Source organism: Schistocerca americana, chromosome 3 (genome assembly GCF_021461395.2).
Source record: "Schistocerca americana isolate TAMUIC-IGC-003095 chromosome 3, iqSchAmer2.1, whole genome shotgun sequence".
In the NCBI taxonomy this organism is placed as follows: Eukaryota; Metazoa; Arthropoda; class Insecta; order Orthoptera; family Acrididae; genus Schistocerca; species Schistocerca americana.
In genome coordinates, this window is record NC_060121.1 from 92,520,460 (window position 1) to 92,547,908 (window position 27,449).

The 27,449-nt window shown below is 42.9% G+C and overlaps 2 protein-coding genes across 2 annotated transcripts in view; both read right to left on the reverse strand.

Moving 5' to 3' along the window:
• The window catches only part of LOC124605889, a 123,686-nt gene extending 102,280 nt beyond the window's left edge, over nt 1-21,406 (reverse strand). Inside the window, exon 1 of the mRNA XM_047137836.1 lies at nt 21,121-21,406. Within this exon, the coding sequence (XP_046993792.1) occupies nt 21,121-21,406 (286 nt within the window). The remainder of the gene's footprint in view (nt 1-21,120) is intronic.
• Nucleotides 21,407-22,306: 900 nt separating this feature from the next.
• LOC124605890 lies at nt 22,307-23,356 on the reverse strand. Its single transcript, XM_047137838.1, has 2 exons — nt 22,969-23,356; nt 22,307-22,566 (listed from the first exon to the last, which is right to left on the reverse strand). Exons 1-2 carry the CDS (start codon nt 23,354-23,356, stop codon nt 22,307-22,309), a joined length of 648 nt encoding a protein of 215 aa, XP_046993794.1.
• Nucleotides 23,357-27,449: the final 4,093 nt, after the last annotated feature.

The window sequence follows — 27,449 nt, forward strand, 5'->3', positions numbered from 1 at the left end:
ATTACGTAATTTTTTTGTTTTTTGTTTTTGAGATAAATAGCTACAGTCGTGGTATATATGTAAATCCCAACTCGACTGTTCTGTACCACGACGCTGTAGAGGTCAGGCTAGCCCTGTATCACTCTACTGTGAAGTGAAGACGTCAATGTATACTGGGCTGTTGACATGCACATGCAAACAAACAAACAAAATTAACTATAAAGGTTGTAACGGCTATAAGTGCAGATGTGCTGTTGGTGCCTGAGGACAGAATATTGAACAGCATTACATCAGTGCATACATAATCTGCAGACTAATACTCGTAATTATAGGTGTTACAAGACGTATAGTTTTTGCTTGAGTAGTACCTGCAAGTATGTGAGGCACGAGTAAGATATTAACGCTTATTTTACCCTGAGCAGCAGATCAGGTATTGCAGTGTGGATGCATGGATGCAGATGGGTTAGCCTGTATTGCAGGTGTAGTCCACTTAGTACTGCAGTATGACCGTGAAGGTCGTAAAGTTTGTGACGCGCTTGCGTGAAGATTGTTCGACATAGAAAGAAAACAACCGACACATTGATTTTTGTGTATGATTGTATCATATAAAAATATCTGCACTCATATTCGTACACACTGCGTTTGACTCCAGTCATTGTCGGCGTTTTCCAATGAGCAAATATTCTCTGGTGGTCAGACAAGTCGTGGCGTCGCCTTGTTGCAAAGTTTCAGTGTGTTTCGTACCCATTACCTTCAGGCGAAGATCTTTACCTGAAGATCGTTGGCATGAAAATCGTTGGCATGAAACTCGTTGGTACGAAAACCATTGAAGTGTTGCTACGAGGCGAAGGTACCACACAGATGGTGAGCTGAGAAGATCTTATCAAAAAATTAATTAAATATTATATTTTCAAAGCGTTAGTTTAACGTTTATGATTACACGTCGAGGTTATGAAAAGGCTATTATAAGGTGCCCAGCTAACGGGTCTTCATCGAAGATGAAATGTGTGCATCAGTGTATTGCATATAATTTTTTTTAATAACTCGGAAACCACATATTTTTGTCCTCTCTGCACATACACTTTTCTCGTTTCTGTGTGGGGAATCTGACACCGTCGTTTGGGTAATTTTTCTTATCGACACACAATTTATTAATTTTGTGTGTGTGTGTGTGTGTGTGTGTGTGTGTGTGTGTGTGTGTGTGGAGAGAGAGAGAGAGAGAGAGAGAGAGAGAGAGAAAGTGAATAATACATATGACGGAATAAAGACAATTAGAATATGTTCTTTTGTTCTACAATATTACTTTTATTGTTAACCGGTTAACAATAAAAGTAATATTGTAGAATAAAAGCAAACTGGTGCTTTACATTTACTGTAATGTTGTTCTACCGAGAACCGACGGAAGATTCTGTTAATAGAATATGTTCTCTAAGTACGTCGTTTCTAGGCGCTTCAGTCTGGAACCGCGCGACCGCTACGGTCGCAGGTTCGAGTCCTGCCTCGGGCATGGATGTGTGTGATGTCCTTATGTTAGTTAGGTTTAAGTAGTTATAAGTTCTAGGGGACTGATGACCTCAGAAATTAAGTTCCATAGTGCTCAGAGCCATTTGAACCATCTAAATACGTGCAAGATGGAAGTGATTGCAACGCTCCGAGGCTTCCGTACAAACCTCATTATGTATGTAGATAGTCCATCCATCGGTTTTGCTGAGTGTGTTTGTGATTTCCAATATGTGGCACAAATGACAGTATTTTTTGACTGCATTAAATTAAAAGTTAAATATGGGTGGCTGGTAGTTGAGAGTTACCATCTACACCAAAATTTTGTGTCACTAGTATACAGAAAATAAGAACAGTATTAAATAGGGAACAGTTCCTTGATGCTGCAGAATGTTTGTAGCACCTCAGGAAAGTGTTCTCTGCTTTAAAATGCAGCCAGAGCCTTTTCCAGTTCACAGCAATGCGAGCAGCAGCTTTTGTGTAGCCTCCTGGCAACGTGAAGCGCTGCTAGGGCGATGACGACTTTTTTTTCTGTCCAGAGAGATTAATATGATTCCTCGTGAGAGAAGTTGACAGTGCTGATCCCAGGGACAGCGCGCAACCGAGGTGTGTGCCACCTTCGGCAGTTTCACGCCGCACTCTGGCTTCCGGCACACTGAAGCACTCAACCCGCTCTGGTGTTTCTCAGCGCGAAGTGCGCCGTTTCCGCGCTGTCAAACAAAGCTCACAGAATACGGAACGAGTATGGCAGCCTGTATGCATCTGAAACTCCGAAGAAGTCTCTCGAAAAAGTAAAGTTCAGCCAGGCACAAGATTAATCCCACCCCTTAGCCTGCGCCCGGCAGCTCTGCCCGCACACGTCAGGTCAGGTCAGCGCCGCAGAAGGGCGGAGTTCACTCGCTAACCCTCCTCTCTCCCAATCTCTCTCTCTCTCTCCGCCTTCACTCTTATCTGCTCCTCTTTCTCTCTATACATTTTACAGGGCTTTCCGTTCTCTACTTCCGTCTCCATTTGGCTTGTCTTGTTATACCTTCCTTTTTCTTCAACTGCATTCATTGAACAAGAAAAAGCAGTTGCAGCCAGCAGAATTGTGAATAGCTACATAGTTCATTTTCAAAACGTTCGTCAAATTCAGTAAATGAATAACCTTCGAAACATTACAAAGTTTGTCGCTGTTGTTCATAATATTCTCTATTTTTATTTTCATAATTTTTGAGAAAAGGAATAAGACGTAAAAAAATAGAGAGGATTAACACCTAATTTCGGTAACTCTTCCAGTGTTGTCGTGTATTTAAAATGAGACTATAGTAATTTTCCAACTTCTTACATCATTACAGTAGGAGAATTTACACTGTAGACATAACCATAAGACTTCTAGTACAGTCCTATAAAAGTACAGCACTGTGAAGGAACTACTTAACGATGAGCGAAACTGTTCTTCCTAAAAATAGGGCCGGCCGGGGTGGCTGAGCGGTTCTAGGCGCTACAGTCCGGAACCGCGCGACCGCTACGGTCGCAAGTTCGAATCCTGCCTCGGGCACGGATGTGTGTGATGACCTTAGGTTAGTTAGGTTGAAGTAGTTCTAAGTTCTAGGGCACTGATGACCTCAGAAGTTAAGTCCCATACTGCTCAGATCCATTTGAACCGTTTGAACCAAAAAAATAGTTTTCAACTTAACTAATGCGATTTTGGAAATATATACGAGGTTTCTTGTTTATATTGATACAATTTGTTTATGGTCACCTCATTTCACGTATCAGTAACAGGGCATACAATTTCGTATCAGAGATCCAGAATTAGGCAATAAGTGAAACAGAAATAGTTCCCCAGTGGTCTTTAGCAGAATAAGGATTGTCATTTGTTTGAATAATCACCCCTGAACATCAGGCCACAGAAAATGAACTAGTGAAATAGGGAAAAACCTCCAAAATTCCAAACCATACGTGTGAAATTAAGGATAATCTTCTTCCACAGGTCCTTAGTCCGCCTGCAGCTCCCTCACAGAAGTTGGGCTTGAATGACTAGAAATGACACACAAGAAAGTGTATTCGTTTCTTCCGGCAGAATCCGTTGATGCGAAAGAAAATTTCTCCCAGTGAGGTACTTTAGATGTTTCATTCTCCCGCTCAGTGCTAGTGCTATTGAACAGTGTGCCGAAGAAGGTTGGGAGATGAACTGGTGCTACCACAGCATAGCACAGTCGTGGCTTTCAGAGGCGATACGGAATCCATGTGCGAATAAACAAGACTTGATTTGTGTCTGCAGTACCACCGCTTTATCGTTTTGTATTTTCTCACACTGTATACAGTCGTGTGTGGTGGTCTAGTGGTCAACCGGGTGCTTGTGAAACCAAATGGTCGATGAATCGAGTCCAGGTCGGACCACAGAACAGTTCGTTCTGCCGTTCGCCTAGCCTTCGCCTCGCATTACACGAAGATTCACCAGCAACGTCCATGTGCTTCGGATTGCACGTTAAACTGTAGGCCTCGTGTTACCAGTGGAATTATTGCGCTAGTCTAGAGACACGCGAGTCGCCTGAGTGGAATCCTATTGAAAGACTGGGACCACGCCGCTGAGCAGCACAGAATTACTACTGTTACTGTTCTCTCAGTACATGGGGGAAGCAAACTATCGTTGAGTGTAGAGAACCTGTGACACGGACACGAGATACCACAGCAACAGAAGCAATTTGACACTGGCCTAGAATGACAGGACAAATATTAATTAACCTCTAAAAGAGCGGGTTGGTGAGTCTGGAGCGCTGTATAAGGTATATAACTGGTACCAGGCGATGGTGTGTTCCTCACCGATGACGTAAGGTATGCCAGTGAAGTACTGTCTGTGTGTGCGCGCTGGTCAGTTTTATTGAATCAGTGCTATAAGATGACCCTATGTGCAGACGTGACAAATTGAAGGAATTGAACTACCGTGTTTGGACGTGCCCATGATCACGCCGTGAAGGCCCGGTTTGTTGGTGGATCAGCATGCACTGTCCAATGTGTCTACAAGGAATGGTACACGATTCGCAGCCATTTAACACGACGTAACCGTCCAAGCACCGCAGACGTTGTATGGTGGCTGAATAGAGGCGTGCAGAATGCTCGGAAGAGTAGTGGTTTTGCCTCTTTCAGAATGATGCACGTTTTGGACCGCATTGACGGAGCAATGGGGCATTTGACTCGTAGCTGAGGGGTGTTTACTACCATAAATGTAAATGTCGTGTGACCAGGGCCTCCTGTCTCGTAGACAATTCCCAGGGTGCAGGTCTTTCGATTTGACGCCACTTCGGCGACTTGCACGTCGATGGGGATGAAATGATGATGATCAGGGTAACACGACATCCAGTCTTTGAAATAAGAAAATCCCCTACCCAGCTGGGAATCGAACCCTGGCTATCAGGACTGACATTCTGTCGTACTGACCATTCAGCTACGGGGTGGGGGGGGGAGGGGGTTGGACTTTATTACCATAACTCTGCCGCATTCGTTAGCGCAACAGAGAAAAGGAATTTGTGTGTTTATTTCAACAGTACCTGACAAACACAGCATTACCTGGCTACTCGTTTTGCCAATTTTCTATTAGAAACGAAAACAAAAAATGAACAGCTTTTCTAGTGGAATATCGACAAAATTTCATTTCCATATGTTCGTGAAAACGCTATTGACATTATGAAACAGTCGTGCATAAAAATATGTACAACGTACAAACGTATAAATAGGGTATCCAAATTAAGAAACAAAATATGCGAAGTCCAAATTTTCCGTAACATTTATTTAATTGAGAACTTGGTTGCGAACAATATTTCCAGTACGCTAGACGCAGTTGCCTCGCACGTCCACAACGTGATTTTTTAAACGTGTCTGTGGCTGCGCTCCTTCGTAGCTCCGCAGACGGCTATTGTTTTCGCCTACAGCCGCCTGCGCTTCGCAGCTGAAAGCTGTCAATAGCTGTACCATGTGTCGCGGGCCTCCTAAAGCCGGCTCCACTGGTAGGAATGTCTTAGAAGTAAATAATAAATGTATTAAAACTTGACGCACGATGCCGTAGTTTTTCACGCATCTCAGGCCTTATGACGTGATCTCTCCTGAACTACGATAAGCAGGTTGTTCTCACTCCCACAGCGGTTGTTATCTGAGTGTAACGGAGGACTGCTACCCCGTGGTCTAGGGGTAGCGTCTTTGATTCATAATAGAAACATCTTCGGTCCCGGGTTCGATCCCCGCCACTGCCTAAATAATCAGCATTGGCGGCCGAAGACTTCCGGCATAAGAAGTCAGCCTCATTCTGCCTACAACCTTGTCAAAGAGGGCGGAGGAGCGGATAGAGGTTGAGGGCACTCTCTTGTCCTAGGGGTGGAAAATTTCCCCTAAAAGCGGAAGAATCAGCAATGATCAACGACATGAGGATGCAGAATGCAATGGAAACCACTGCATTAAAGACACGTAACGTGTATCCATAGGACATGCGGCCTGTATTTGAAGAATTGAAGAAGTGTCATGATGATCTCTCCATTGGCAAAAGATTCCGGAATAGTCCCCCATTCGGATATCCGGGAGGGGACTGCCAAGGGGGAGGTTACCATGAGAAAAAGATTGAATAATCAACGAAAGGATAACGTTCTACGAGTCGGGGCGTGGAATGTTAGAAGCTGGAACGTGGTAGGGAAACTAGAAAATCTGAAAAGGGAAATGCAAAGGCTCAATCTAGATATAGTAGGGGTCAGTGAAGTGAAGTGGAAGGAAGACAAGGATTTCTGGTCAGATGAGTATCGGGTAATATCAACAGCAGCAGAAAGTGGTGTAACAGGTGTAGGATTCATTATGAATAGGAAGGTAGGGCAGAGGGTGTGTTACGGTGAACAGTTCAGTGACCGGGTTGCTCTAATCAGAATCGACAGCAGACCAACACCGACAACGATAGTTCAGGTATACATGCCGACGTCGCAAGCTGAACGGATAGAGAAAGTGTATGAGGATATTGAAAGGGTAACGCAGTATGTAAAGGGGGACGAAAACCTAATAGTCATGGGCGACTGGAATGCAGTTGTAGGGGAAGGAGTAGAAGAAAAGGTTACAGGAGAATATGAGCTTGGGACAAGGAATGAAAGATGAGAAAGACTAATGAGTTCTGTAACAAGTTTCAGCTAGTAATAGCGAATACCCTGTTCAAGAATCACAAGAGGAGGAGGAATACTTGGAAAAGGCCGGGAGATACGGGAAGATTTCAACTAGATTACATCATGGTCAGACAGAGATTCCGAAATCAGATACTGGATTGTAGGGCGTACCCAGGAGCAGATATAGACTCAGATCACAATATAGTAGTGATGAAGAGTAGGCTGAAGTTCAAGACATTAGTCAGGAAGAATCAATGCGCAAAGAAGTACTAATGAATGACGAGATACGTTTGAAGTTCTCTAACGCTATAGATACAGCAATAAGGAATAGCACAGTAGGCAGTACAGTTGAAGAGGAATCGACATCTCTAAAAAGGGCCATCACAGAAGCGGGGAAGGAAAACATAGGTACAAAGAAGGTAGCTGCGAAGAAACCATGAGTAACAGAAGAAATACTTCAGTTGATTGATGAAAGGAGGAAGTACAAACATGTTCCGGGAAAATCAGGAATATAGAAATACAAGTCGCTGAGGAATGAAATAAATAGGAAGTTCAGGGAACCTAAGACGAAATGGCTGCAGGAAAAATGTGAAGACATCGAAAAAGATATGATTGTCGGAAGGACAGACTCAGCATACAGGAAAGTCAAAACAACCTTTGGTGACATTAAAAGCAACGGTGATAACATTAAGAGTGCAACGGGAATTCCACTGTTAAATGCAGAGGAGGGAGCAGATAGGTGAAAAGAATACATTGAAAGCCTCTATGAGGGTGAAGATTTGTCTGATGTGATAGAAGAAGAAACGGGAGTCGATTTAGAAGAGATAGGGGATCCAGTATTAAAATCGGAATTTAAAAGAGCTTTGGAGGACTTACGGTCAAATAAGGCAGAAGGGATAGATAACATTCCATCAGAAATTCTAAAATCATTGGGGGAAGTGGCAACAAAACGACTATTCACCTTGGTGTGTAGAATATATGAGTCTGGCGATATACCATCTGACTTTCGGAAAAGCATCATCCACACAATTCCGAAGACGGCAAGAGCTGACAAGTACGAGAATTATCGCACAATCGGCTTAACAGCTCATGCATCGAAGCTGCTTGCAAGAATAATATACAGAAGAATGGAAAAGAAAGTTGAGAATGCGCTAGGTGACGATCAGTTTGGCTTTAGGAAAAGTAAAGGGACGATAGAGGCAATTCTGACGTTACGGCTAATAATGGTAGCAAGGCTAAAGAAAAATCAAGACACTTCCATAGGATTTGTCGACCTGGAGAATGCGTTCGTTAATATAAAATGGTGCAAGTTGTTCGAGATTCTGAAAAAAGTAGGGGTAAGCTATAGGGAGAGACGGGTCATATACAATATGTACAACATCCAAGAGGGAATAATAAGAGTGGACGATCAAGAACGAAGTGCTCGTATTAAGAGGGTTGTAAGACAAGGCTGTAGCCTTTCGCCCCTACTCTTCAATCTGTACATCGAGGAAGCAATGATGGAAATAAAAGAATGGAATGGAATTAAAATACGAGGTGAAAGGATATCAATGATACGATTCGCTGATGACATTGAAATCCTGAGTGAAAGTGAAGAAGAATTAAATGATCTGCTGAACGGAATGAACAGTCTAATGAGTACACAGTATGGTTTGAGAGTAAATCGGAGAAAGACGAAGGTAATGAGAAGTAGTAGAAATGAGAACAGCGAGAAACTTAACATCAGGATTGATGGTCACGAAGTCAATGAAGTTAAGGAATTCTGCTACCTAGGCAGTAAAATAACCAATGACGGACGGAGCAAGGAGGAATTCAAAAGCAGACCCGCTATGGCAAAAAAGGCATTTCTGGCCAAGAGAAGTCTACTAATATCAAATACCGGCCTTAATTTGTGGAAGAAATTTCTTAGGATGTACGTCTGGAGTACAGCTTGTATGGTAGTGAAACATGGACTGTGGGAAAACCGGAACAGAAGAGAATCGAAGCATTTGAGATATGGTGCTATAGGCGAATGTTGAAAAATAGGTGGACTGATAAGGTAAGGAATGAGGAGGCCCTACGCAGAATCGGAGAGGAAAGGAATATGTGGAAAACACTGATATGGAGAAGGGACAGGATGATAGGACATCTGCTAAGACATGAGGGAATGACTTCCATGGTACTAGAGGGAGCTGTAGAGGGCAAAAACTGTAGAGGAAGACAGAGATTGGAACACGTCAAGCAAATAATTGAGGACGTAGGTTGCAAGTGCTACTCTGAGATTAAGAGGTTAGCACAGGAAAGGAATTCTTGACGGGCCGCATCAAACCTGCCAGTAGACTGATGACCAAAAAAAAAAAAGGATATGTGTACCAAGTCTGATTGAAATTGACCCACTGGTTCAGGAGGAAATGTGGAACAAACACATATATATATATATATCCGTTTTTGTAATGCACATGAAATCTCGCTGACCAATCGTTGTTTTCTCTTCCACATCTTTATAGTGATTCAGCAGTTGGCACTCCTGTCTTCCAAGATAACAACAGCTGTGTCTACGGGACTGCAGGCGCGCGTCCCTCGTTTCACGAACACACACGCACTCCATCTTGTCTCTACTGGCCCGCTATATCGGCCGACCTTAATGCCATAGAAGGTGTGAGGGATTGTTTGTAAGAGCTCGTGAAACGAAACTGTCGACCACTCCATAACTTGACAGATCTACAGTATTTAATTATCAGCGAGCGCTTCACTAATATAACGTTCTCGGTTTCACTGCCGAATGAGATAGTTGATGTGTCTCGATGTTTCGATGCGAGCCACCCTATCATCATCTGGCCTGTTCAGCTCGCAGATAACACCACGATCGTAATTATCGCTGTGTTGCTTCAGCCGTGTTTGTCACATCTGAAAATACTTACACGTCTCTACCAAGGCACAATGCTGTTTGACACGTTTTCAACGAGAAACTCCAGGTTGTGACCCGAATCTTGTTCAGTATGCTTATTACTGTGCTTAAGCAGATTGATAAAGCAAAGATATGTGTGGGAAGCTATGAACAATAAGCTGTTAGGTATAAGTGACATATTTGTGGTATCTGTTCTTGATCACACAACCATATACATACACAACGAAATTAAATAAATTCTGCCGCCGGCTGCAACTGAATTGAACTAGATGATGAAAAGTGAGAATTTGTGCGAGACCGTGACTGGAAACCGGATATCCTGCTTCAAGCGAGCTGTCCCCTTAATCTCTTCGGCTACCTGAGCACGCTTTATGTCCGACTCAAATTCCCGTCTAGTTGTACACGGTGCAGTATCATGAATGGCGTCTATTCTTCCGACATGTCCGAAAGGGCAGTCACCCTACTCAGAAAATATATGCGCGCTGACAGCAAACAATGATACCTTCAGTGCAGCTGAGCACTTTTTTCGACGTCTTGTGGCAATCAGGTGAGGCTGCGAGCAATGAGTAGGTTGGAAGCGGGGCGCTGTGTAATTAGCGTGCTCGGATAGCTGAAGCAGTTAAGGTGACCAGCCGCTTAAAGTGAGATGTCTGTTTAAAGTTCTCGCTCAGAGTGCTGTAGTGTCGTTCGCAAGCCATAAGCACTGGACCTGCAGAGTGTTTCCCTAACACGCTTACTGCTGTTGATTATACGCGCTATGTGAAGTATCGATGGTTAAATGACGTCGTCACCTCTGGTATAGCCTACTGAACATTTCTACGAGGGCGGAAAAGTAATGCCTCCGAATTTTTTATTCTGTGCTCATTATCGGTTGAGGTATTACACGTCAAGCATATCACTCGGTCGACTTTGTCGCTTTCCGGCTGACGAATGTTGCAAACCTCTTCCGCTAGAGGGCTTAGAATTACAGCGCATAAAATAGCCGTGTGTAACGTAATTAGATGGTTCAAAAATGGTTCAAATGGCTCTGAGCACTATGGGACTTAACATCTGAGGTCATCAGTTCCCTAGAACTTAGAACTACTTAAACCTAACTAACCTAAGGACATCACACACATCCATGCCCCAGGCAGGATTCGAACCTGCGACCGTAGCGGTCGTGCGATTCCAGACTGTAGCGCCTAGAACCGCTCGGCCACCCCGGCCGGTAATTAGATTGGTGCGAGAGAAACAACTTGCTGAAATCGATTTTCCAACCGCGGAAGATATGCCGCACATTGAATTCACAGAAGAGTGAAATCTCTGTACAGTGATGATTCCATAGACATGAGTAACACGTGACACTCGGTTGTTCACGTTTGTAATAAAAGAAACGGCGGTGCTAACTGCACCATGTGTGACAGTGCTTTGAGTATTCCCAAAACATTAAGAGTACATTCGAAGACTTCGCTTTGGTAGTGATGAAGCGGTGCAAACAGAGTGGTGGTTGTGATTCCCCCCACAAATTCAAAGATTCTATAGCGATAATATCAACAAACTGATGTCTCTTTAGGTGAAATCCGATAGTCACTTCGGCTACTATGTTGAGAAATAAATATGTTGAACCTTAATAAAGTGTCCTTTATTTTAAATGATAAAAGGCTTTTCACATTAAAAATTCGAAGGCATTAATTTTCGGTGTTTAATCACCAGTTACTGTCGACTGTCTGTTAATAGAGACTATTTACTTAAATGCTGTCTATAATAATGGCAAGGACATCGTCAGAAGAGAAAAAGGAGGAGTCGTATGTTGCTGTTAGTTCGGAGACCCCGATGGGTAGGTTGAGGGCGCAAACAGGGAAGAATGTAAGAATGTTTTTCCTACTAATTCTAGCTCCCAATGTCTTCTTACCCCGTGATGTGTGAGAGTCGCTTATCATTTGTATTTGGTAGGTGTAGGTGATATATATGGCTGCACGTTTGTGTTGTTGTGATGTTGGCACAAGGGAGCACTTGACGCTAGCAGAAAGGGACCATTGGGGCCAACACCCGAGGCAGGCACCTCCCTCAACAGTGTCGCATGCTGTTAGTGAGACATTGGCCTGAGATTTGTATTTGAACCAAGCACATTGGTGAAGGTCTGATGATCAGTAAATTTATGCTATCATCGTCTCCTACACTTTCCAGCCAGCAGTTGGTGGTGAGCATCTAACTCCAAGTCCAGCTCCACTGCACAAATGGCTACAGAGGTGAGTTACGTCAGCAAAAAATCAGAGGCGTAAGTCAGATGGTTGGGCCAAGTATGGTTGTCAATTCATTGATTCTATGTCTACACTGCACAGCCTGTGGCCATAAACGATTACTTTTGTATTCACTAGAGCTTGAGGTGCTGTGGTTGGTAAACCATTTTACGATTGTTGAACATGTGAACATGTGTATTTGCCTGGCCAGCATGGTGGCAGATTCTACCATAATACGAAATTCTTCGGAGAAGTTTGACTGGTCAGAATTGTTGATTGGTTGGGTTTGGGAGTAAAGGGACCAAACTACGGGGTTATCAGTCAGAATGGTGACAATCTCTGCTTTGACAAGTACTTCTGAGGTTTAGTTTGCGTTACGAGCATGATGGCAGTCTCTGATGTGATATGTACCTATGAGGTGTAGTTTTCCCTGCCAGTAGGTGACAGTATTTGCTGTGATAAGTACTTCCAGTGTGTAGTTTGTAAAGGCTGTTTCACAATTATAGGCACAAACAAAAGGAATGATGAGCACACTGAAACAAGCAGATAGGCGTAATTTACAGGCGGAGGGGGAGAAAGGAAAGGTTAGGAAAGGGAAGGGAATAGAAGGAAGAACTACTGGTGTCAACTGCATCAAGACTTTATGTGGAATCAGCGGCAACGGTATTCGAACTTAGGATTTCCTGCTTTCTAGTCATTTACGTAAACAACTGCACCACCGGGACACAGTGTTGTTTGCGATTGCGTGGACCATCTCAACACGAACAGACACCACGCATTCATAGAAAATAATCGTAAGAAACACAGGTCATTAAACCAACGGTTTCACCAGATGCAGCTACATCTCCTACCTGGCTGACTTACTGGTCATGTGACTTTCTGTTCCTACAACACAAGCTAATCAACTATTAAGATGATGTTCCTTATGCAGATGCGATACATGCATGCTGGCGCACCGGCACTCTTTCATGTGGCTGTTCAGGAATATGTAGCACAAATTGTTAACAACAGATGTACAGGTCGTGGTTCGGCAAAGGCGTGGTCTCCCAGTCCCCCGACAGTGCCAGCCGAGTGTACGTGCAGTGAAGTGAAACATGAGTCTACTAATTCTAGCTTACAGTCGCCATTTATGTCCAGCAACAAAGTCTCATGTAAGACCAGCGTGTGGAGATGTTTAAGTGCATTTATGTATTCTAGACCTGTTGATAGTGTCGGTGAACACCGGTAATGCATTGTGAGCAAATGTCAATGGATTTAGAACATGACGGCCTTCTTGAATGTGTGCAGGCACCAATGATGAGACGTGCTGAAGCCTTCCTCCACGTGGATGGTAGTCATGCAGAACATTAGCAGTAATGTGTCTGTCGTCATGTGCATATTTGCCGTTTGCATCCTTGCAGACTGTTATAAGGTGATCATATTCTCCTACGTAATGTAATTGGAAAACCATCGGTTTCTGTACCTGTGTTTACCAGGATTATTTGCTTGTTTATTTGTCCTTTTCGTTCGTACCTAGAATAGTGAAACACCCTATACACGTGTATGAACTCAATGCAGCAAATCTCTATCAAAGTGGTGTTGGACTATCGCACCTCCTCACAATTTTCTGTGACGCGTGTATGTCTACAAAGTAAGTTCCGTCTGGTTATACAAAACAAACGTGTGTAGATACAGAAAAAATATTTATTGTACAAAAATTAACAACTGTTAAACTACTTTTCTACATAGCTTCCGAAATTTTGTAGGCACTTGCCATAGTGTGGAACAAGTTTTTGCATGCCTTCTTCATAGTAGGTTGGCGCCTGTGTGTTCAATCATGTGGAAACATATTCTTCCAGCTCGTCATCATGACTGAAGTGTTGACCACCAATGACAGATTTTAGGTTTAAGAAGAGATGAAAGTCGCTAGGAGCGAGGTCCGGGCTGTACGGAGGATGATCAAACGCGGCCCAGTAAACTTCCCGTAACAGTTGTTTGGTCACATTACCCGTGTGAGGTCGGGCATTATCGTGGAAAAAACACCACCTTTTGACAGTAATCCTCGGCGCTTGTCCTATATTGCGCGACGCAATTTCTTAATGGTCTCGCAGTAAACATGTGGTAAGAAATCAATGAGCAAAATATCTTTTCTGTCCCACAAAAACGGTACATGTGAATTTTCGAGGTGTCAAGATTTGCTTTGTGGATGAAGTGTGCCTCCATTCCATTGATTGCCGTTTTGTTACAGGGGTGTCGTACGATACCAAAGTTTCATCCCTCGTGACTATCCAAAAAAGAAAATCATCTCCTGCTTCATTGTAGCGTGTCAAAAACTAAAGTGCGCTGCCCATCCATTGTTTTTTGTGTTGTTCAGTAAGAATTTTGAGTACCCAACGTGAGCAAAGTTTCCGAAATTTCAGTTTTTCAGTAACAATTTCATGAATTAGTGATCGTGAGATTTGCTGAACTTCCATAGCAAAGGCACTAAGAGTGAACTTAGAGTTGTGCTTAATTTTCTCTTCAATTGTGTGAACCAGTTCATCAGTAACCACAGGCGGGTGTCCACCTCTTTCTTCATCGTGCACTTGATCACGTCCTTCATTGAACAGTCTGGTCAATCTTCTAACCATTAAATCACTCATAGCATTTTGTCCGTAAACCTCGCAGATTTGCTGATGAATTTCCTTTGGTTTAATTTTCTTTGGATTTAGAAAACGAAACACAGATCTGATTTCACACGCGCCGGCATATTCAATTGCGGTTGACATTATAAAGAAGCACTACAAAGCACACGTCGGCAGCAGCGATCCGAAAATGGCTGCATGTCTTCTCCTTGAGTCAGAGTAACTGCCGAGCATGCTCGGAACAACGATCGTAGCGCTGCCGTGAATAGAAGTAGTGTGTGTGTGTGTGTGTGTGTGTGTGTGTGTGTGTGCGCGCGCGTGTGTGTGTGTGTGTGTCATTAAGGAGGCGAACGACACACAGACAGAAAATTGAAGAGTAATGAGTAAGGAGAACGATAATATGTGACACTATATTAAATTTCTAAAATGCAGAATATACACACATCAAAAAACGTTTTGCATCACCCCGGTTCCCAGAACTCCTGAAGATAGTCGTTGACTGTAGATACTGTATCACAGACATAGTTCCCTTGACTGTGCAGAGATGTCACCAAAACCGCCCTAAGATGTAAACAACCATGCGTGGGCAGCGCCTATTAGACGGAGGGGGTCCGACAGCCAGTCATTCCACCAGGAAGGAGGTACACGGCTCGTGTTGTCTGTAGTTCAACCATGCCTAGACAGTCAATACCGCGGTTCGATCGCGACCGCATTTTTACTTTCTGCCAGGAAGGGCTCTCAACAAGGGAAATGTCCAGGCGTCTCGGAGTGATCCAAGGCGATGTTGTTCGGACATGGAGTAAATACAGCGAGACAGAAACTGTCGATGATATGCCCCGCTCAGGCCGCCCAAGGCCTACCACTGCAGTGGATGGCCGCTACCTACGGATTATCGCTCGGAGAAACCCTGACAGCAACGCTACCATGTTGAATAATGCTTTTCGTGCAGCCACAGGACGTCGTGTTACGACTCAAACTGGGCGCAGTAGACTACATAATGCGCAACTTCACTCCCGACGTCCACGGCGAAGTCCCCCTACGCAACCACGACTCCACGCAGTGCGGTAAAGGTGGATCCAACAAAAGGCCGGATCAGCATGGCTCAGGATTGTCATCACGTTCTCTTCACCGATGAATGTCACATATGCATTCAACCAGACAATCGTCGGAGACATGTTTGGAGGCAACCCGGTCAGGCTGAACGCCTTACATATACTGCCCAGCGAGTGCAGCAAGGGGGAAGTTCCCTGCTGTTTTGGGGTGACATTATGTGGGGCCGACGTACGCCGCTGGTGGTCATGGAAGACGCCGTAACGACTGTACCATACGTGAATGCCATCCTCCGAGAGATAGTTCAACCACATTGGCAGCATATTGGTGAAGCATTCGTCTTCATGGGCGACAATTCGCGCCCAAATCGTACACATCTTGTAAACGACGTCATTCACGATAACGACATCGCTCGACTAGAGTGGCCAGCATGTTCTCCAGACGTGAATCTTATCAAACATGCTTGGGATAGATTGAAAAGATCTATTTTTGGACAACGTGACGCACCAACCACTCTGAGAGATCTACGCCGAATCTCTCTCAAGGAGTGGGAAAATTTGGACCAACAGTGCCTTGCTGAACTTGTTCATAGTATGCCACGACGAATACAGGCATACATCCATGCAAGAGAATGTGCTACTGGGTATTAGAGGTACTGGTGTGTACATCAATCTGGACCACCACCTCTGAAGGTCTCGCTGTATGGTGGTACAACCTGCAATGTGTAGTTTGCATGAGCAATAAAAAGGGCGGAAATGATGTTGATGTTGATCTCTATTCCAATTTTTTGTACGATTTCTGGAACTCTCGGAACCAAGGTGATGCAAAACGTTTTTTGATGTGTATATGTGTAGCGTAGCATGTCCGCACGAACTGATGGTCCACCACATAATTCTGCCCCAGTCACGCACACTCCCCAACTGTTGTGTGTTGCCAGAGACCTGGTAGGCATCTTGTGAGTATTTTCCTCCATAGGTCACAATGACAGTAATACAGTCAAAGAGATAGTGAAAGTAGCCTGGAAAGAGTTAAAACTCAACATGACTTGGCAGTTACACATATCTGAGCAACTAAACTTTACACCAGAATAGACCCCTTTAGATAGAAACGTTTAAGGCAGGTATGGGTTTTCTGTTAATGTAAGAAAGGTAAGGAACCATGCAACATCAAGGAAAGTTGCCAAGAAAATTTATTGAAGAGATGCAGTGTCTGAGCTTGTTAATTACTTTTAAGCACTTCTTTACAGAATTATGCAGGAGAGTAAAGCTCCTAGCGTGAGACATTTTTGTGTGATGTCAGATCAGATATTCAGTATCTGTTGGATATATATGTAACTTTGGTGCTGAATATAAATGGCGACTGTAAGTTATTAATGCCAGTCAACTCATGCTTCACTTTGACCCAGTTACTACAAACACAATGACTGGGGTTTTCGTGTAGGTCCTACCCAGCAAGCGCTCTCTCATAAGTTACTCAGCACAAGTGCAATGTCAAATATTATTTGGTAATGGAATGTGCCAATAGCTCCAAGTGCAACTCCAACTCCCAATTCTGTGCCTGTACCCACATAGTAATTAGTTACCCAGGTAAGTGACCCTGAGATAATTGTTATCCCAACTGATGGACTGTTACTTTATTAATGATCTTAGTGTCTTATGCAAGAATGTTTTGGAATAACTTTTATGTGTGTAACTGCTTCCATTCCATCTGAGGTCCATACTAGCATACTTCCTGTTAATGGAAACAACACAATATAGGCTGTTTCATATTATGTATGTGCAAGATCCCCTCCCAAACGCCTGGATCAGTTTCAATCAAATTTGGCACACAAACAATAAATTTCACTAGCAGCAGCTCTGAGGAGTTTATAACCCCCTAGCTCCAATAACAGTGGAGATACGGCAAAAAAGCCTATTCTCAACTCCTATCACTTAGCATGGCCTGCACAACAGGTGTTGTGTGTGCAGCAGTGTCAGCTTTCCTCCTCAGCTTTGCAGGGCATTATACATATCAAGGGCAAGAAACGGTTTTTTTCAGCTCCCTATGTTTAGGCTGCCCAGCAGAATACGTTTATTGTTTTGCTGTAGCATCAGCCAGCTTTGTGCCCCTGGTGTATATGCAGCCCTACATGACAAGTTTTTTGTCGGTACACATGTGAATAGGCACAAAAGGGGGGGGGGGTGATTCAGATGGATGGTGCTGTTAGAGGATGGGGCGGAGAGGGAGAGGGGGAGAGGAGGGGAGGTGGTAGAAGGGGATAGTCAGAGAGAGGTGGAAGAAATTGAGGTGCAAGGTTTAGGGATGAGGATATGACTGAAGAGAAGGTCAGGGAGATGCAGACAGGCAGAGATTGATATTGGAATGTGGCAGAAGTTGGTGGTTAGGGAAAGGGAGCAGAAAGAGAAGAGTAGAGAGAGAGATGGAGAAAAGACGTATATGGAGATGAGGCTCTTGGAGATGGAAATAGAAATGGAACAGGAGGAGGTTAGGTTGACAGATAGGTGGAGGAGTAAACACACAGTGAGAGAAGCAGAGGAGGGGGTGGATTGGCGAAAGGCCAGGGGGAGATGGGCACAAGCAGGCGAATTGTTGAGATGGAAAGAGAGAGGGGAAATGGAGGTATGGAGATGGACAGAAGGATATAAGACACTGGAGTGGCAAATGGGGAGTGAGAGATTTTTGAAGGACATGGATAGGGGAATGATGGCAGGAGGTGATGCACCAAGGCAGAGAGTGGAAGTAAGAGGACAGGAACATGTAGGGATAATGGTACTGAAGGAGATGGGCATACACAGGGAGGAGGTGAGGAAGAGATGGACAGAGAAATAAAGAAAAAAGGAGATAGAAGATGACAGGGACAGCAAGAGGAGGGAGGTGGAGATGTGAGCAGCATATGTACTGTAAGCATCTGTGTACATTGTTAATCCATGCACAGTATTTATGGTGTTGAGAACAAGCAGGTAGGAATATGCTAGTCAGGAATTGGCTCCTTCTCCAGCAGGGAAAAGAATGTTAGTAACTTTGGTGAGGATTGACCGAAGGAGAGGGCAGACGAGTTGAAGGGGAGACCTGGAGCTCATGGAGTCTTGTGACTGGCACACAAACCTTGTGGAGGAGTTTGCACAAGTGCTTTCTGCGAGTTTACTGAGGTTTAGTGGAAAGGGAGGAGTGGAAAACTTGGTCTTCTGATTCAGACTCCAGTCTGTAGTGGAGATTCTGGTCTTAACTTTTATTTTGAGTGGGTATCTCTTGGGATACTCGTCCCAACTGTAACTTCACATTGGCTTTAAACTTGACTTGGGAGCCTGTGGTGAAGTCTTAAGTGAACTGACAGTTTAGACCTCAGTCATCTCGGACAACTCGCTGTGCTAAGGGCAATCTTATTTGTATCAGGTCTGTCACCTTGACATTTGATCTCCATATGCTCACTGCCATGTGAGTAAGTCAAATTGGTCCATGATATGACCAGCAAATGAGAGCGTCACACGCTATAATTTGTTGAGATTTCAGAGTTGCGTCAGAGAGTAATTGCGATCCATCTAAGAGATCGCCAGCCTATGATTTTGCAAATTTCGTGACTGCGCCGCACATCGCTATGGTGCAGATGCTTGGACCGCGACCACCACCTGAAGCAGCACTACATGTTCAGAAAGGGGTGTGGTATTGCTGCTTTGGCTTATTAAGGCAAACAGAATCATGGTCTTATCCAATTTCTCAGATGCACCAACATAGTATAACTGCTGCATAGAATAAATCCATCAAAGTCTATTTAGCATTAGGTAATTTCAGATTCCATTATCCATGTTTTAAGCCATGGGAAATAGATTACTCACACAATCCGTAGTCTTTGCTAACTGGTCACCACAAAGTGGAGTGCTAACTATTTGTTCCATCTATTTGTGTTCTCAGCAGTTCATGATTTGTCATCTTTTTGTTGTTTTTTCCTATTTTAAGATTAATACGCTTTTGCCATAATTTTTTTATAAAATATTAATCCTATGTTGATATATTAATCACCGATCAATAATTTACCACAATAATGATAGTGATATGATTATACTAAATTATTTCAGCATTCAAGTTTTATTTAGATTTTGATAAAAGTGATAACCTCCAATTCAGGCTGTGTATAAGTATGTACATGATGAAAGGTCCCCAGGATGCCGCTAAATTAATACTTATTTAAGAACAAAACAAAATTGAAACACCGACCGATCATAAGCATCGACAATGATGTTAATCGTGAATGCGCAGTGGGGCGCAGACAAATGCAGGGACATTCATTCAATTATTTGTATATGATTTTGTTTTTTAGACAGTCTCAGTCAGCCTCTCCCGTATGTAGAAGTTTTGTAACGATGTACTGCTCGGAGTATGACGGGCTACGAGTCTTTTGTATCATATTTGTTTCATAATTAGAGAAAACTTAATAACAGTGTTAAGCATTTTTATTAAAGTGAGATAGAACCAAGTCAAGAAAAATTCCTTCATATTTTGCATCGTCTTGGAAGTCACTGGTGTTTCCCGGAGTCGGCTGCCTGCATCTACAATTGAAATGGAGGAGAAGAAGTCCACAGTCATATTTTCGTAAAATTAACAGAAGGAGAAGTTTTCAGAGGACGAGAAATATAATGAATATACATATATGCATGGACACACAAAAAGAAACGACGCAAGCTAAAGTGAGTGAACAATAGTACAATTTTGCACACGCAGAACATTTCATAATAATGCAATCGTACTAATATTCTCTCTTCATTGAAAGCGAAAGGACAATTACCAAGCAATTTCTTTCATTCCTTTTCCTTTTAAATTTTAATTAATTATATATATTTCTTATTACATTACAGCTAGCAGGAACAATCACTGTCAAAGTGTAGAGGCAATTTAGCTGATGCATGGCCGAGTAGACAAGGGAAGCTTACAGGTTAAGGTGATTGCTGTCATGGCATTAACTTATAGTTCTCCATAGCCGTTTAAATCAAACTGCAAGACCATTGTAGTCTTGCAGTATTTATGTATATTTGGAATCTCCCCCCAAACCCCAGCTCGATTTCAGTCAAATTTGCCACACAAACAGAATACGCCATGAGTTTCAGCACTGTGGGACGTATAGTGTCCTATCACCAACACGAGGACCGATACAGGAATCAGAGTCTTTTCAGGCCCTGTAATGTACGCTGATCCTCATGACATGTTGTCTTCTTCTTCTTCTTCTTTATCGTCGCCTTGTCCCACGTCACGTAGGGTCGGCATTGCTCTTCTGGATCCTTCTCCTCCATAGTTCTCTATCCATTGCCTCTTCCTTCTTCCATCCTTTCTCCCTTAGGTCCACGGATATCTTATCCTTCCACCTCATCTTCGGTGTTCCTCTCCTTCTGGCTCCTTCAATCTTTACATCTTCAACTCTGTTTCCGATATACTCTTCCCCTTTTCTCTGTAAGTGTCCCTACCACCTTAGTCTGCTCTCTTGTATCTTTTTCCTCATGGGTCTCACTTTCACAGCTCCTCTAACAAATTCATTTCTAATTCTGTCCTTCCTTGTTACCCCACACATCCACCTCAGCATCCTCATTTCCGCTACGTCCATCTTACTTTCCTGGGCTACCTTGATTGGCCATGTCTCTGCCCCATATATCATAGTAGGCCTTACCATAGACTTGTACACTTTCCCTTCAAACCAATGCTCACCTTCTTGCCACACAACACTCCACTAATTTTCCTCCAGTTGTTCCAACCGCTATTTATTCGGTGTTGTATCTCACTTTCCAGTCTTCCATCCCTCTGTATGTACGATCCCAGGTATTTAAATTTGCAGACCGATTTCAGCTCATCATCCTGGATCTTGCAAGACCTCATCTGCACATCCTTCGGTGCTAAATATTCTGACTTTGTCCTGCTAATTTTCATCCCTCTTTCTTCTAGTGCCTTCCTCCAATCCTCCAGCTTTTCCTCAAGTCTGTCGATGCTCTGTTCACAAAGAACCACATCATCTGCAAACATCATATTCCACGGTGCTTCCTTCTTCACATCTTTCACCAGCACATCCATAATCAGGTCAAAGAGTTAGGGACTAATTGCGGACCCTTGATGTAACCCTACTTTTACTGGAAACTCCTTTGTCATGCCCACACTACTTATCACCTGTGTCATTGCTCCTCTGTACATTTCCTTCACTAACCTGACATACTTCTCTGGCAGGCACTGCTCACTCATGCTTCTCTGTATTTCGTTCCTAGGGACTCTGTCATATGCTTTCTCCAGATCAATGAAAGCCATATGTAGATCAGCTAGTAGCTCACCGTGTCTCTTCACTATCCGCCTTAAAGCATGTATTGCATCAGTCGTTCCTCTTCCAGGCATTAACCCAAACTGTTCTTCACACACCACAGTCTCCTTGCGTAATCTTGATTCTATAACTCTTTCCCAAATTTTCATTTTGTGTGCCATCAGTTTAATACCTCTATAGTTACTGCAGTCCTGCACATCACCTTTCTCCTTAAATATTGGGATCAGTGCACTTGTTCTCCACTCGTCTGGCATCTCCTCCTGTCACCACATCTTCTTCATTAAATCCCAAAAGAGCTAAATTGCCTTTTTACCGAGACACTTCCATAACTCAGCGGGTATCTGGTCTCGGCCAACTGCCTCCCCATTTTTCATCTTTTCAACTGCCCATTCGACTTCATCTCTACTTATATCCATCGTTAATCCTTCGTTTGCCCCTCCTTCCTCAGTTTTCACTCTTACATTTTCTTCATTCAGAAATTTCTCAAAATAATTCAACCACCTTCGGATTATTTTTCCGTGGTCATGCAGAATTATTCCTGTTTCATCTTTCATTTGTTTTATTGCTGTTAGATCCTCAGAAGCTTTATCTCTTGATTTGCCTATCCGTATCAGTTGTCGCATATCCTGATTTTTCTGTAGTTGTTCGTATGCCTCCCTTACTCATTCAGCTTTAGCTTTAGCCACGGCTCGTTTTGCCTCCTTCTTTGCACTTTTGTATGCTTGCCCATCCTCAGCACTTCTGGACACATCCCACTTCCTCTTAGCGTCTTTCTTTTCCTTGACAACCTTCAGCACTTCTTCATTCCACCACCATGCTTCCTTATCTTTTGGCACCCCTCTCCCAGATGTTAACCCAAACACTTCTTCCCCGGTCTTCCTTATAACAGCACTATTTATTTTCCACCACTCCTGCACACTCTCTGCCAATTTTACCTTTCCCAGTACTTTTTCACCAAACTCCTATCTCAATTTTTTATCCTTTAATCTCCACCACTTAATTTTCCTTTCACATTAATTTATGTGCCTGTCTTTTACAAACTTTCATCTCACAATCCACTACAATGAACTTACGTCGTGTTACTATTCCTTCACCGTATATGACCTTAGTATTTCGCACCTCCCCACTATTTTTCCTTCTACATCATATGCAATCAATTTGGCTTTTATTTTCGTCACTTCTGTATGTTATTAGTTTTTCTCTTTTTCTTTGGAAGTAGGTATTCGTAATCACTAGATCAAAAGCCACTGAAAACTCCACTATTTTTTTCCTTCCTCTTTTCTCTCGCCATACCCCCATCCTCCATGCCACCTCTCTTCCCCACCTTTCCTTCCACCAAGATGGCCATTTAGATCCCCTCCAACTATAACTCTTTCATTCTCTGGTATTCCGACCATTACTCCATCCAAATCTCTCCAAAATGTTTCCTTCTCGTCCTCCGAACATCCCGCTCGGGGCGCATAGGCTGTCAGCACTGTTACCATTTCTCCGCCAAACATCATCTTAACATACATGATCCTACCATTTACTCTGCTGACTTCACATACCTCGTCTTGAAGCTCTCTGTGCAGAATAACACCAAATTCATTTCTTGATTCCGGGCTTTCACTACTATAAAATAGCTTATAGCCTTCAGCTAAGATCTTTGCCTTATTGCCCTTCCACCTTGTCTCTTGCACACATAAAGCCTTTATCTTCCTCCTCTGCATCATGTCTACTATCTCTCTTCCCTTTCCTGTCATCGTTCCCACGTTTAGAGTTCCCATTCCGATCTTGAACACCTTTGGATGCTTCGCAAAACGCCTCCCCCAGAGATCCAAATGGGAGGCTATTACACCAGAACACTTTCTTGAGAAGCATCCACGATTCCTCTCGTTTTGGCAATGTTTTTACAGCCGGATGCCCTTCCTGCCGCCAACCCCCTTCCCCTGTTAGAGGGGCAGAGGGTTGCTAGTTTTGGTCCACCCTGGGTATTTTATTTCCCCAGTACCCACCATATCTGGTGAGCATTCCCCTATCCGCCACCCGGGCAGGTACACGATGGGAGACTAGCAACTCCACACGGGACCCTCATGACATGTTGTGTGGGAATATGTTTGTCCTGTCTTATCGACCTGTTTTACAGAGCATCCTACATGTCAGTGGCAAGAAGCTGTTTTCAGCCTCTCATTTGCAAGCTATACTACACGACAGGTGTGTTGTGTGGAAGTAGTATGGACCTGCCTTAGCGACCTATTTTGCAGGGCATGTGTGTGTGGTTCTGCATGGATCGGGGAATTTGAGATGGACAGAGGAGGAAATAGGAAGCGAGAGGGCACGAGTGAATAGGAAGGGAGTAGTGGAATGAGGACTGCGAAAAGAGAGTAAGAGGGTGACAGGAAGGAGGAGGAGGAAGAGGAGGAGGAGGAGGAGGAGGAGGTCATGAAGGAGTGGGGATGAGGAGATTGGGAAGGAGGAGGAGAGAGGGAGGAGAAGCTGGAAGGTTGAAGTAGGGAGACAGAAGAGCAGCGAGAGTGATGCAGGAGAAAATGAGCAGAAAGAGGGGACATGAGGGTGGACAGAGAGAGAAGAGGCGCAAGAGATAGGAAAGTGGGGACGAGGAAATGCACCAAGAGAGGGAAGGAGATGTGTGCAATATATGTGTCAACCATGCATGCATTTGACGCTGTGTGGTGAAAGTTTGTAGTAAATATTTTAGGAGGTTGTACTGTAAATTAATGACAATAAAACTTACTATAAGACATGTGTCCAAATTTTATTGGCTTCAAACGTACAGCTGTTAGGTTGTAACCGAAACAAGTACTCACAGAAGATGTTAAGCAAAGGCAAACGATTAAATATTAAGTTATTTTTCATGCATTCCACCTCAGACTTCAATCCACTTTCAAACTTCCTTGATAACATCACGTATGACTCTTCTGGAGTCGTCTTTTCTTTTTTTATGAGTTGGCCTCTCATGTTTATTTTCAAGTTGTAGACATCAGGTTTCAACTATTTCCATAAGCAGAAGTCTGGTGCGGTAGGTTCCTGGGACCTTGGTGGTAAAGAGACGTGTCCATTTCTGTAGATCCATCTTCCGCAGAATGTTGGGTTTAGATAATGTGTCACCTCACGACAGGAATGTGCAGATGCCCTATCACGCTGGAAGGACATAACAATACGTGTAGCCAAGGAAATCTCTTCCAAAAATGTTGGGGGCTTGTTCTGAAGAAAATCTAGGCAATGGAACCCTTCAAGATGACACGGTAACACAACAGAGCAAAATATATAACTGTCGTTCATACCACACCGCATATATGTAGAGAAGTGTTCTTGAAAATGTGTCTCCACAAAGACAGGTGTGTTTTCGTCGGACCACCGATGTGGGTTACGAGTTTTATTGATATCATGAAGAGGCAAAGTAGCCTCACAAGTAAACGCTATTAACGTAATTAATCAGGAATTTGCAATTAGCCAGTGGCAAAACTCCAATCCTCTAGCTTCATGCCTCTCTTGAAGATGTTAAATCCACTGCAGATAATAAGGGTAAACGCCATGCATGCTTCATCTATTCCATATTCATAATGTGGACCATCAATACATGCAGACATTACGTTTGTGCTTGTTGAAGAACTACACTCTGTCAACTGAATATTATCATCCAATTCATTCATAGTCTGTTCTTTTGTACATCCAGATATGAAATAACTGCTTGACAATGCGTCCGTGTCATTCAATTTAGCGCAAACGCAAGTGAACACTCTTGAATCTGGTACTCTGCTGTTAGGAAATCGTCTAGCGTATTCTCTACAAGCAGGGTTTCCATTACAAAACCCGACACGAATACAGCACTGACATACTCAGCATTTAGATACGTTCGGTGTGATTAAATGATAGAGCACAACTGGCTAAGAAATCACAATCACATACAGAAATGAGGAATTCAGCTATGTAAATTCGAGTAAAATTTCACAACTTGAACTTCAAAACAGAAATTAAAATCGATAAACAAACCAATAGAAACTGAGGTACCAACAGGCAAAATTAAAAACTATTTCTGTAACAAATGAAAATTGGACGTTTGTTATCTGGATAGCTTTTACCACCTCCTAAAATGCTTGCTATTCCTCCAAAAGCACGACATACACAGTGTCTTTCCTGCAGCTAGTGGATATTATACTTTTATTCTACACTGATTTCAAATGCCAAACTCATATAGTTAAAAGACATAATAAAAAATTTAGAATTTCTAAATTTATAACAAGTCATTCAACACTTAAATTCCAGTCACGCTAACTTATTGGACTATTCGTAAAATTGCTCCCTAATGTACGCCTAACAAACGTGTACTCAGATGGCGCCTAACGTAGGAATTTGGGTTACATTGTGTACCACGATAGTACTCGTATATCGCGTTTCAGAGTTAACAATCGTTGTCTTGTTAAGGTTTAAGGTCATTGGATACAGGCAATGAATTCTTAGATGTGGAAAGAGAAAAGTAGTGTTATAGAAACTCAAGCGACTTGTGGAATCTGCTTTAATCAGTTGGATGCTATTGCGTGTAACATACATGTTCTCCAAACTTCAGATCAGCAAATTTTTTATTCTTCCTTAAACTAATGGTTAAAATCACATCATAATGCTTGAAATTGCATGAACTACATTTTAAAAAGTACAAAGCATTTACGCTGTAATCAATTACACCTCCTAAAACAGTACGTTTGGGAAAGCTTTGTTTACAGCAGAGGAAACGCTGTTGACGGAAACTGAGTTAACATTTGAAAACTATGGTGATAAATCCATGTTCTCCTTCCTAATTTAGATTTTTTGTAGTATCTCTAAAACAGATGACGTCAGCGCCAGAACATCTCTTTAAACAAGGAACTGATGATTTCCTTCCCTGTCAGATGACAGCTTCTGCTTAATCTCTGAAGCCCTTAACTTTGAAACTCTCACATGTAACTGACAAGTCAGAATAAAGTACGTTAGTTTAATAACAGAGGAAACAGGCGTAGTTTGAGGCTGATAACAATGAAATATTGATAACGTAAATGTTTCCCTCCTATTAGCATCAGCACAATTATTTCTCTATTTACTTAAGAAATCCACAGACTTTTGGTTCTACTGAACTTAGTTTTATCCAAGTTTCATTTATGAGAATATCAGTATAAAAAAATCTCAAGCATGCAAAATAAACAAAACTTGCGAATAAAGCTATTACAATTGAAACATACGTCAAGAAATTTAAAGCGTAAAAGTATTTCATAACAATAACAACAGACGCAATACATCGAATGTAAACAGTGGACTACGTGTAAGCGGAGAGCCACATGGGAAAACTCAGGTTGGAGATGAGAAATTGTTTTAGAGTTAAATTATAATTTATTACTAAAGAATTACAAAATGTTGCCTGTTACGAGTATGAAGACAGAAGCGAATATGCAGAATAACATTATATTTCAGAAGTGATATACCTTGTTTACAGTTACTAGCAGTCTTGTGCATACCTTGTGTGAAGCCTGCTTCCAGCAAGACAGCCATAAGTCCCTCTCCATAAATCCTTTGATAAGGCAGCCGTAAAATCGCCGTCGGCCAATATTACTTTCTCAGCGTGTTATCTCCCGACCTTTTCGAGTCAAGAGCAGCCATGAACATTTATTGCATCCTTCGTCCTGCTACAGCTGCTTTTACCAGACCACCAGGCGCTGTGCAGGTACTTAAAAGCCAGCTAGCTGTTTCGTCTGTTATGCAGACCGTACAGATCATGTTGACTAAACTGCCACTGGGCGAAGACCATTTCCATTGTACGGAAAGATATTACACACC